Source organism: Jaculus jaculus, chromosome 2, assembly GCF_020740685.1.
Source record: "Jaculus jaculus isolate mJacJac1 chromosome 2, mJacJac1.mat.Y.cur, whole genome shotgun sequence".
NCBI lineage: Eukaryota > Metazoa > Chordata > Mammalia > Rodentia > Dipodidae > Jaculus > Jaculus jaculus.
Genome location: NC_059103.1, coordinates 101,067,424 through 101,080,395, shown reverse-complemented (window position 1 = coordinate 101,080,395; position 12,972 = coordinate 101,067,424). Strand labels below are relative to the sequence as shown.

At 39.0% G+C, this 12,972-nt stretch overlaps 1 protein-coding gene across 1 annotated transcript in view; it reads right to left on the bottom strand.

Annotated features, from left to right (window-relative positions):
- The window catches only part of Slc9b1 (solute carrier family 9 member B1), a 49,046-nt gene that overhangs the window by 20,763 nt on the left and 15,311 nt on the right, over window positions 1–12,972 (bottom strand). The window contains exons 3-5 of the mRNA XM_045143529.1: window positions 12,480–12,650; window positions 11,277–11,419; window positions 9,304–9,431 (exon numbers count right to left, since the gene is read on the bottom strand). Of these exons, the coding sequence (XP_044999464.1) occupies window positions 9,304–9,431; window positions 11,277–11,419; window positions 12,480–12,650 (442 nt within the window). The remainder of the gene's footprint in view (window positions 1–9,303; window positions 9,432–11,276; window positions 11,420–12,479; window positions 12,651–12,972) is intronic.

Sequence of the window (12,972 nt, the reverse complement as noted above, 5' to 3'; positions counted from 1 at the left end):
CCATAATGTTCTAAGTATAGTTCTTACATTGCAACAACCCACTTTCAAAATGTAAAAAATATGTAGGTATTTGGGTGTAGCTACAGACTTAATTAAAGCTGGACGACTAAATAGAATTTGCTATTTTGGGGCTGGAAAGATGGCTTAGTGTTTAAGGCACTTGCCTGCAAGGCCAAGAACCTAAGTTCAATTTCTTAGTATCCATGTAAAGACCATTTCAAAAGGTAGTGCATGCAACTGAAGTTCGCTTACAGTGGCTAGAGGCCCTGGTGCACCCATTTTCTCTCTATAGCTGTCTCTGTCTCTTTCTCTTGCTCTCAAATAAAAAAAATACAACATATCTTAAAAAAGAAGTTGCCATTCTATCCTATATATTTATATGTAAAGAGGAGGACAATATTATTATTTTGCAGGGATGTTATAAGGATTAAATAAATAACAATACTTCACTGAATGCCTGGATTCACAAGCATTACACAAATATTTGCTGGAATTAGTATAAATATAAGGAACAAAGATGAAAACCAAAACTTCATGATAACCCCGCAGAAGTGTTAGCATGGAGAAAACTTAAAATAACCATGGATTAAAAATCCAGATTAGGGCTGGAGAGATGGTTTAGTGGTTAAGCACTTGCCTGTGAAGCCTAAGGACCCCAGGTTCAAGGCTCGATTCTCCAGGACCCACCTTAGCCAGATGCACAAAGATGCGCACACATCTGGAGTTCGTTTGCAGTGGCCGGAGGCCCTGGTGCCCTCATTCTCTCTCTCTCTCTCTCCATGTGCCTATTTCTCTCTGTGTGTCTGGTGCTTTCAAATAAATAAATAAAAATAAACAAAAATTGGGCTGGAGAGATGGCTTAGCGGTTAAGCACTTGCCTGTGAAGCTTAAGGACCCCGGTTCGAGGATAGATTCCCCAGGACCCATGTTAGCCAGATGCACAAGGGGGTGCATGTGTCTGGAGTTCGTTTGCAGTGGCTAGAGGCCCTGGCACACCCATTCTCTATCTATCTATTTGCCTCTTTCTCTCTCTGTCTGTCGTTCCCAAATAATTAAAAATAAATATAAAAAAATAAAAAAATCCACATTATATCCATTGATGAGAGACTATATGAAAGAACAGAAGAAAGAGAAAACATGCTTTAAATTTTATTCTGTTTTCCCAAATTATGCGTAAGCACTGGGAAAATGAGTTTCTACCTTCCAAATATTTTTTCGTAGAAACTGACAAATTTATTCTAAATTATATGGAAACATAAAGGCTATGACTATCAGTGATACTTTGGAGGTCATGAAGGTGACAAGTTTTGTTTGGAAAACATCAAGATTTATGGTAAAACTTTCCTGCTGCTGCTACCACCCTTTGCTGACAGCAGACTCTACTTTCTTCAGCCTTCCAACATGGACTGAATGCAAGGGACTCTCTAGGAGTCTTCCATGCTTTTAGCACCAGAATGGTGCTACTGAGAAGCTACTAGGTTCTCTGCCTCTCCAGTGTGTAGAGAGCCATTATTGGACTACCCAGCCTGCATTATGTAACAAATCTAACAGATGCTCTTTATAATATATTTATATTCTCTATGCTATGTTCCTCTAGAGAACCCTGCCTAACACACCTTCAGTTTTTGGTAAATTGATTAACTTTATGATTCTTATGGAGAATATAAACATACTATGCACATTTAAAATTTTGTTAGGGCTATAGGTCAGTGGTAGAACACTTGCATAGACTACATGGGGCCTGTAGCAGACAGGTTCAAGTTCACTGAGATGAACTTCCAGACTAGGCACAGTTATGGAGGAAGGGATTTATTGAAGTTTACAGATCCAGGGCAAGTTCTATAATGGCAGAAGAAGCTGGCCTGCTTTCACAGGACCAAGGAGGGTGCGGGGGTGGGGGGAAGGCAGGCCACAAACCCAAAGCCAAACGCCACAGTACATTTCAGGAACTCCAGGTGGAACTAGGCACTTGGCATATCTTTAGATTGGAATTTCAAACCTACTACCACACCTTAAGATCTGCCCAGTGACACCTCCTCCAGCCAGGTGGCTGCAGGTCCAAACTCCAAACTAATAAAACACTGAATATATTGAGGCCATCTATTCAAACTACCACAAGACCCTAGATTTAATGCCCATCTTGACCAAATAACCCTCATCTCTATTTCAAGGTAAATTTATTTATTTATTTTTTGTTTTTTGAGGTAAGGTTTCTCTCTAGCCCAGGAATTCCTGACCTGGAATTTACTATGTACTTTCAGGCTAGCCTCAAACTCACAGCAATCCTCCTACCTCTGCCTCCCAAGTGCTGAGATTAAAAGCATGCAGCACCACACCTGGCTTGTTTTTGCTTTTTGAGGTAGGGTCTCACTCTAGCTCAAGGATGACCTGGAATTCACTATGGCCTTGAACTCACAGTGATTTTCCTACCTCCGCCTCTCAAGTGCTTGAATTAAAGGCATGTGCCACCATGCCTGGCAGAGAGAGAGAGAGAGAGAGAGAGAGAGAGAGAGAGGTGTACCAGGGCCTCTAGCCCCTACAAATGAGTTCCAGATGCATGTGCCACTCTGTGCATATTGCTCTACGTGGGTACTGGGAAATCAAACTCAGATCATTAGGCTTTGCAGGAAAGTGCCTTAACTGCTGTGTCATCTCTCCAGACCTCAAGGTAAAATTTAAAAAACATTTTAATACAACAGCAGCAAAAATATAATTCTGAATTTTTTAAAAAATTTATTTTAGAGCGACAGACAGAGAGACAAACAGGCAGATAGATAGATAGAAAATGGGCATGCCAGGGCCTCTAGCCACTGCAAAGAACCTCCAGATGCGTGCGCCCCTTGCGCATCAGGCTAACATAGGTCCTGGGGAATCCAGCCTCTAACCGTGGTCCTTAGGCTTGACAGGCAAGTGCTTAACCGCTAAGCCATCTCTCCAGCCCTGAGTTTTGTTTTTTTAAGGCAGAGTCTCACTCTAGCCCAGGCTGACCTGGAATTCACTATGTTGTCTTAGGGTGGCCTCGAACTCACAGTGATCCTCCTACTTCTGCCTCCCAAGTGCTGGGATTAAAGGCATGTACCACCATGTCTGGCTTAATTCTGAAATTTGAAAAGAACTAAACTGAAAATCTATGATTAAATTATTCTTATATTTCTTTTTTAAATTTTATTTAATAGAGAGAGACAGAGACAGAGACACATAGAGAGACAGATAGAATGGGTATGCCAGGGCCTCCAGATACATGGCACATGAGCTATCTTGTGCATCTGGCTTATGTTGGTCCTAGAGAATCAAACCTGGGTCCTTTGGCTTTCCAGGCAAGTGCCTTAACTGCTAAGCCATCCCTCCTGCTCTTGTCTCATATTTCCTTTTTAAAAAATTCTTATTTATTTATGAGAGAGAGAGAGAATGGGTGCACCAGGGCCTCTAGCCACTGCAAACGAACTCTAGACAGATGCACCACCACGTGCATCTGGCTTACATGGGACCTAGAGAATCGATCCTTGGTCCTGAGGCTTCATAGGCAAGTATCTTAACCACTAAGCCACTTCTCTAGCTTCATATTTCTTTTTTTTTTTTTTTAATTTTTTATTTACTTATTTGAGAGCGACAGACATAGAGAGAAAGACAGATACAGGGAGAGAGAGAGAATGGGCGCGCCAGGGCCTCCAACCTCTGCAAACGAACTCCAGACGCGTGCGCCCCCTTGTGCATCTGGCTAACGTGGGACCTGGAGAACCGAGCCTCGAACCGGGGTCCTTAGGCTTCACAGGCAAGCGCTTAACCGCTAAGCCATCTCTCCAGCCCCTCATATTTCTTTTTTAAAAAATATTTTATTTATTTATTTGAGAGAGAGGAAGAGGCAGAAAGAGAGAATGGGCACACCACGGCCTCCAGCCACTGCAAATGAACTCCAGATGCATGTGCTCCCTTATGCATCTGGCTTATGTGGGTCCTGTTGAACCGAACCAGGATCCTTAGGCTTAACCACTAAGCCATTTCTCCAGCCCCATATTTCTAAGTGATATTCTAAAACAGATACTGCTTCCTTTCTTTTCCTCTCCTTTTTCCTTTCCATTCCCCTTTTCTTTCCCTTCCTTTTCCTTCCCCTCCCTCCCTTCCTTTCTTCTTTCTTTCTCTCTCTTTTCTTTTTGTCTTTCAAGGTAGTTCAGGCTGACCTGGAATTCACTATGGAGTCTCAGGGTGGCCTCAAACTCACGGTGATCCTCCTACCTCTGCATCTCAACTGCTGGGATTAAAGGTGTGTGCCACCATATCAGACTCAAATACTGCTTCTGTACAGCACTGTTGTAAGCTTTCTGGGTTTGTTTTAAATACACACACACACATACATACACACACATGGCTGCCTGGCTGGCTCAGTCAGTAGAGCATGAGATTCTTTAAAAAGTCAATAAAATGGAGCTGGGCGTGGTGGTGCACACCTTTAATCCCAGCACTTGAGATGCAGAGGTGGGAGGATCACCATGAGTTTGAGGCCACCCTGGGACTCCATAGTGAATTCCAGGTCAGCCTGGGCTAGAGTGAGACCCTACCTCGAAAAACCAAAAAAAAAAAAAAAAAAAAGGTCAATAAAATGAGATAGTAGCCATTGACATAATAAACTAGATTCTGAAATACAAATAGCAAATGGGTCATATATTTCTGGATACTAAACATTAGAAGAAACAGATCAAATAAGTATAAAAACATTATTAACCAGGTATAGATAAAAATAATAAAACATTTGATATATGAAATTTTTTTAATTCAAATATTCTCACTAAATTAGTTGTGAAATATCTCTATTTTTTTGAAACAAGTAAGTATTCATATCTTATAAAATCTCGGAAAAAGCGAACACCAAACAAATGTGTGTGTGTGTGTGTGTGTGTGTGTGTGTGTGTGTGTTTGTGTGTGTGTGTATCTGGAGAGATGGCTTAGCAGTTAAGGTGTTTCTCTGCACAGACAAAGGACCCAGGTTCAATTTTTTACCTTTTAAAAGTGGATGTTTTATGTTAAAGTCTTTAGTTCATTTGACATTTACTTTGCAGAGCAAAAGTTGTATCTTATTTTTCTCAAATAGTATTTCAACTATTTGGTATACTTGCTGACTAAACTTCCTTATTCATACTTGACACATTATTTTTATTTTAAATGTGAAATATATACTACCTGTCCAATCACATGGAAATGTAAGGCCTGGAGTCAAACTACAAGGTAATTACAGTCACTTCAGGCTGTGAGGCTCTAAGTAAATTATGTAACCATTCTATACCTAAGTTTAAAAATTTGTAAAACTGGAATAATGTCAGAATAAAATCATCCTGAGGATTATAACATGTATAAAGTATATAGAAGCACGTGTAAAATTTAGCAAATACTTTAAAATGTCCATTCAGCAGGGTGTGGTGGCACACACTTTTAATCCCAGCACTTGGGAAGCAGAGGTAGGAGGATCGCCATGAGTCTGAGGCCACCCTAAGACTACATAGTGAATTCCAGGTTGGCCTGGGCAAGACACTATCTCAAAGAAAAAAAAAAACAATAAAAATATGTCCATTCATTGTTGCATTATAAGGTATAAAATAAAACACTAACAAAAATTTCAGATGGACATTGTTGGTGTTTGAGAACTGGGCATCCACCTTTGTTTCATGAGACAGGACCCTCAACTCTCATGTGATAATACCACTTATAGAACTTGTTTGGTACCTGCTGCAATCAGCTCCTCCTTGCTGGGACAAACATTCAACTGGATACAGCTTCTGTGAGTAAAGGGGTTTATTTCAGGCTTACATTGCAGGGGAACCCCATCAATGGTGGAAGAATCTGGTTCCTTTTCATAGATCCAAGTAGACAGACACAACTGCAGCAAGCAAACACCAACTCCAACACCAAGAAGCAGTAACCCCCGAGCAAGCTGACGATACCTACCCCCAGTGATATGCACCCCATAACACAGATCTGCCTGCTGGGGGCTCATGTTACAAGCTCAATGTTTTAAAATTTTACTTTATTATTTATTTGACAGAGAGGCAAAGAAGCAGATATAGACAATAGATAGATTACATAGCTGGTAGATAGAGAATGGGCATGAAAGGGCCTTTGGCCACAGCAAATGAATTCCAAACACATGCACCATCCTGTGTATCTGGCTTGCAAGTTCAATTTTAATAAAACATCTGAGTCTATGAGGTCTGTGGTAGTTTGATTCAGGTGTTTCCCATAAACTTATGTTTTTTATGCTTGATCCCCAGCTGATGGCAATTTGGGAATTGGAATGTTGTTGGAGGTGTGTTGTTGGGAGCAGGTTTATGGGTGTTACAACAAGCTGCCCTTGGCCAGTGTTTGTCACACTTTCTTGCTGCTGTTGTCCACCTGATGTTGGCCAGGAGGTGTCCAGCTTCTGCTCATGCAAGGTTTCCCCTGCTATCATGACGTTTCCCCTCAAGTCTATAAGGCAAAATAAATAACTTTCCTACCATCAGCTGCTTTTGGTTCAGTACTTTTTGCTAGCAATGTGAAAGTAACTACAACAGGGCCATACATTCAAACTATCACAGTGCCTCTGATGGTTAAAGGAAACTATTAGAAATGAATTATGTATTTGAATATCAATAGTTTAAAGAGGGAATGTGAAATCATTAGAATGTTAAAGAAAAGTCAAAATGAGAAAAAAAATACTTAAACTATTCCTATGTCTATTTATTTAATTTATTTGAGAAAGTGAGTAAAAGTATGAGTCCACCAGAGCCTCCTGCCACTGCAAACAAACCTCAGACACATCACGACTTTGTGCATCTAGCTTTATGTAGGTACTGGAGAACTGAACTCAAGCAAAAGCCTTTAATAGCTGAGTCATCTCTCTATCCTTATTCCTATATTTAATGGAGAGAACTGTTACAGAAGATAGGAAGAAAATTTCCTTGAATTACACTGTTACAAACTGAACTGTTTCCTCATTTTCACAAAGTCATATGCTGACCCTTACCATCAGTGGGATTGGGTTTGAATCAAAATAAAAGATAGACTGATTGAGAGGAAGAGGGGATATGATGGAGAATGGAGTTTCAAAGTAGAAAGTGGGAGGAGAGAGGGCATTGCCATGGGATACTATTTACAATCATGGAAATTTTTAATAATAAAACAATTTAAAAATTAAGATAAGGAAAAAAAAAAGAACCAATTAAGTTATAAAAGGTGGGCTCCAAATCAAAGAGGACTGGTGTCTGTCCAATATAAAGATGCACCAAGGATGCTTGCATAAGAAACAATGCTCATTGTCAGTAGTTGTCAGAGGAATGTATGCTAACTCCACAACAGGTCCACCCAACAGTCTCTAGAAATGCTAACAGTCAATAAACATGATCACTGTGTAGGACCTGGAGCTCCTACCATTTTATATACTGAAGGCATAATCAGAGGGAAGTTCACTTGGATCTGTAAAGTTTTACTTTATTTTATTTATTTTTACTTATTTATTTGAGAGAGAAGTAGAAAGAGAGAGAGAGAGAGAGAGAGAGAGAGAGAGAAGGAGGCAGATACAGAGAGAATGGGTGTGCCAGGGGACCTGGGGAATTGAACCTAGGTCCTTTGGCTTTGCAGGCAAGTGCTTTAAGCACTAGCCATCTCCCCATCCCAAGTTTTAGTTTTTTTTTTGGGGGGAGGGGTTTGAGGTAGGGTTTCACTCTAGGTCAGGCTGACGTGGAATTCACTATGCCTCAGGGTGGCCTCAAATCATGGCGATCCTCCTACCTCTGTCTCTCCAGTGCTGGGATTAAAGTGCTGGGAGGGTACTTAATAGGTTGGTATTGTATATATGTAAGTAGAATGATTGAGATGTGGAGGTAATATGATGGAGAATGGAATTTCAAAGGGGAAAGTGCAGGGGGGGAGGGTATTACCATGGGATGTTTTTTATAATCATGGAAAATGTTAATAAAAATTGTGAAAAGATAAAAAATAAAATAAAATATTTTTAAAAATTCATATAGGAAGCTATGTATTTCTACAATAACCAGGATGGAAGTCACGACAAGACTCGTGGTATGAACAACATCAGTAGTACAATAAACTATACCCTTTTGTGTAAAAAAAAAAAAAAAAAGTGTTTGCCACCACACCCGGCTAACCAAGTTTTAATTTTTTAAAAGACAAATATGGGCACGGGATGTAGTTTAGTGATAGGCTGCTTAGCTCATAGTGCTGAAGAACTGAGTTTGATCCCCAGCACTGAATACACACACACACACACACACACACACACACACACACACACACACACCATATGAAATTGATGGGGTTTCCAACAAATTTCACTGAAATGGATAAATGGAGGCATAAGTTTAGAAATTCACTGGGCATGATGGTGCATGCCTTTAATATCAGCACTTGGGAGGTAGAGGTAGGTGGATCACTGTGAGTTCAAGGCCAGCCTGGAGCTACAGAGTGAGTTCCAGGTCAGCCTGAGTTGAAAATTGAGACCCGACCTAGAACACAACAACAAAAAAGTTAATGAACTGAAAACCAAGGAGAAATCAGGAGTGGGAGACCCTGAGGTCAGGTTTGAAGAATTTGGACATAAGGGAATTGGATAATGGCAAAAATAGTTATGGGATTAAATCGAGAGAAAAAGTTGTTTATTTTTAATTATCTTAAAATGAGAGTTTTTACTTACATACCTATTTAAAAAATCTCTCTTATACACATACATGCATCATACATACATACAAGCAGTAGTGTATGAGGAAGACACACAACACAGAAGAAAATGAATAAACTGAGGAAGTAGATTATCTTGACACTATACACTTAGGAACTATGAATGTTTGTCATGGACATAGTAGATATGTTCTTTGTCTTTTAATTTTTTTTTTTTGAGATAGCATCATGTTACATAGCTCAGCTTGGCCTTGAATTAAAGATTCTCCTGCCTCAGTCTCCCAAGTGTTGGGCTAAAAGTGTATGTCACTATGTCCAGCTGGATTTGGCATTTGGGGACATTGTTCTGCTTTTGATCAACTAATTTTCAAGGATTCCTACTCACCATTGTGAAAAGAATTTTCCTTCTTTCTTCCCTCCCTCTGCTCCTCCTTCCACCTCTTCCTTCCTTCCTTCTTTCCTTTCTTCCCTTTGTCAGTTCAGGGGATTGAACAAAGGGTCTTGTGGATGCAAGTAAGTGCTGTATCACTGAGCCACAACTTCTACCTTGTGAAAATAATTGCAATGAAGAACTTTTCTATACATTACTCTGAATCAGTCTTAACTGCACATTTTCATGGGGTGGAGAAAAACAATTACCCTAAGAGAAATCCCCATTGCCAAGGAAACTTCATAATGTAGTGTGAGAAAACAGCAGCTGAACACGCCTCAATGATGCATGGGCCGAAAGACAATCTTAAACAAACTCCCTTCAAATGCTTCAAAGCCTGAAATATCAAAGGTCATATTTAGATAAGCTTACAAAGACCAACAAAATTATTTGAGCAAACATTGTAGCAGAGCATCTTTTTTGATTAATAACACTTACTAAACTGAGTCTCATTTGGCCAGACTGTCCCACTAGGCTAGAAACTTTGACTAGAGCTCATTTTATAAATTGTCATAGATTGGATTATAAACAATTTCACAATTTATGCAGTATTTACATAATAATTTTAAAAGATTTGCTTCTCTATGATTATTGTTACCATCTTAATTTTCCTACTACAATGTATGATGCTAATACTCTATTATTAGCTTTTTCTAATCAGTCAACAGCAACAAAAATTTAACTTAATAGTAAAAAATATTGAAAATCTTTTTAAAAAATTATATTTTGGTTTTTGAGGTAGGGTCTCACTTTAGCTAAGGCTGACCTGAAATTCACTATGTAGTCTCAGGGTGGCCTCGAACTCTTGGCAATCTTCCCACCTCTGCTTCCCGAGTGCTGGGATTAAAGGTATGCACCACCATACCTGGTGAAAATCTTTTAAAAATACTGCATTTGAGAGAAAGAGGGTGGGGGCGGGGGAAGAGGTAGATAGAGACAGGGTGAACCAGGGCCTCTCTAGCCAATGCAAATGAATTCTAGGCACATTGACCAACTTGTACATCTGGCTTACACGGGTACTGGGGAATTGAATCTGGGTCTTTTAGGTTTTACAGGCAAGCACTTTAATTGCTAAGCCATCTCTCCAGTCCTGACATTCTTTTTTAAAAATTAAAAAAAATTATTTTATTTATGAGAGAGAGAGAGAGAGAGAGAGAGAGAGAGAGAAGAAGAAGAAGGAGGAGGAGGAGAAAGAGGAGGAGGAGGAGGAGGAGGAGAAGAAGAAGAAGAAGAGACAGATATAGAGATTGGGTGCACCAGGGCCTCTCTAGCCACTGCAAATGAATTCAAGATGCATGCGTAACTTGTGTATCTGGCTTACATGGGTACTGGGGAATTGAAGCTGGGTCTTTTAGGCTTTACAGACAAGTGCCTTAATTGATAAGCCATCTCACCAGGCTTGAAATTCTTTTTAAAATCCTTTTATAAATTTATTTTATTTAAGAGAGAGAATGAACTGTCATGCCAGGGCCTCTAGCCACTGCAATAGAATTCCAGATGCGTGTTCCATCTCGTGAGCATGTGTTTATCTGGCTAACGCAGGCTCTGGGGATCTGAACCTGGGTCCTTAGGCTTCACATGTGAGTGCCTTAACTGCTAAACCATCTCTCCAGCATGTGAAATTCTTTTTTTAAAAAAATAGTTTTTATTTATTTGTGAGGAGGAAGAGAAAGAGAGTATAAGCATGCCAGGGCCTCTTGCTGCTGCAAATGAATTCTATGTACATGTGCCACTTTGTGCATCTGGCTTTACATGGCTACTGGGAAATTAAACACAGGCCAGCAGACTTTGCAAGCAAGCAGCCCATGAGATTCTTAATCTACCTTTAATACAGGGAGGGAAAAAGAAAAACCTTTGATAAAGTAACTTGATCTTTTGTTAATGAAAATTAAGTAGTAGTCCATAGAAAACATCCCAAATAGCATACGTGCTACACAAGGAACATTTGCTACTATGCAGATAATTAAAGATGATCATCATAAGAGATTTTATCACAGTGATTTCTCTTATCTAAGAAACAGTACTGCTTGAACTACAAAGCATGGAGCCATCATTTCTACAAATCATTGTCCTTTATCTGAGTGACTCCACTGAGAACAGCTAAAACAGAAATTTTGCCTCTTTCAATTTCCTGCTATCTTCTAATATTTGAAAGAGTTTTCTCAAAATATAGGAAATTTACCTGTGGATCCATTCCAAACCCAGCATGTATTAGGATAACAGTTAGGGCACAGTTTCTTAAAGCTGAAGACCATGTACTAGGAATAGTGACATGTTCACTGATAAATGGAATATTCCTGACAACGAAACCAGCCAGTAACATCCCTGAAAACAGAGGAAAGAAAGGAGAGAAAGAAAGAAAGAAAAGAAAAAAAACAAGGTATATGTGATTGAGTTCATTTTTCCAAGAGAGAAAGACAAGGGCAGGTTGCTACTAGGGAAAGTGGCATGGGTAAGAGAATGAAGGTTATACACGACATGCCCAAGGGCAGCAGAGCAAGCAATCCAGTGTGGCTGGTACATTAAGAACCAGGAGAGAGTGGGCAGAATGAGCTGGGGCAGCCAGATCAAGGAAAGATTCCTCCCTTTTGGCAGTCAGGCACTGTGGCAATTATAGGTAGGAGATGATAGTGAGTCATTCTTTTCTATGTGGTCATCTTGGTGAATGAGACAGAGATAAAATTGGGGAACAGAGACCAGTAAGAAGGCTCTGTATAGTCTATGCACAAATTGGAAACAGCCTGAGCAGAGTTTGTGAAGTTGTGAAGAGGGAACAGATTCAATAAATGCTTAAGAGATATCAGGGGCAAGGGTATCTTGGACATAAACACAGTGTGAGAGATAACATACAGAGATCATCTCTGCTGACAGTATACTGAATATTTAGATGTACTGATTATTTAAAAGAGAAAATTCTTCTGCTAACTTTCTTCTACCTACCTGGCTAGTTATATAATAATCAAGATGATGAAATAGTGATAACATGGGAGCAGCAGACAATGTATCCAAAAATATAAACAGGATGCAAGGCACAGATACAGTACCTGTCTCATACTCTTAAGTCTCCTAATTGTATTCAATTATATGACATACACATTCTTTAAAGTATTACTTTTTCTATAATGCAGTTAAAATTTAGTGAAAATTAAATTGGTAAAGCAATACAAATGACAATATTGAATATTTTTAATTATTTAAAAATATATTTTGAAAAAATCTATATCTAGAGAAAAAAACCTATAAAAGTACTAGACACACATAGGTATAGTAGATAATTAAAAGAAAGCTATATAGATCATATTAAATGAAAACATTCTAGATTATATTTAGTTGAAATAGAAAATACTCTGATTTGTAGTCAATAAAGAAAAGAACTGATACTTACCAAGAAGAGGTGGAAGTGGAGGCATTAAAGGTATTTTAATGAATTCTAAAAGTTTTCCCCCAAGGAAGGCACTATAAGAAATAATTAACAATCCAAATATAGTTCCTCCAGGGAGAGCTGAATTGCCTGAGAGTGACAAGAGTACAATCCATATCATAAGTAATATAACTCCTGAAATACAAAAATATATTCATATATATGTATACAAAAGACGAATTCTATTTTGTCAAGTACATTGCTAGCCAGCCCTAAATAAATAATTCTATATAGTTCAGGGTCATGTTGACACTAGTATGGTTGAAGAATATCTGTTTGATATATTCCAAAGACCTTAACAATTTAAAAAACAAGTTTTACACAAAGTATTTTTATTTAAAAATATTTTAAAGCTCTATGTGAATCCATTATGTTTATGGTGCTGAGGCTTGAACCTAAGGCCTCACACATGCTAGGCAAGCATTCCGCCACAGAATTACATCCCTAGTCCTCTATG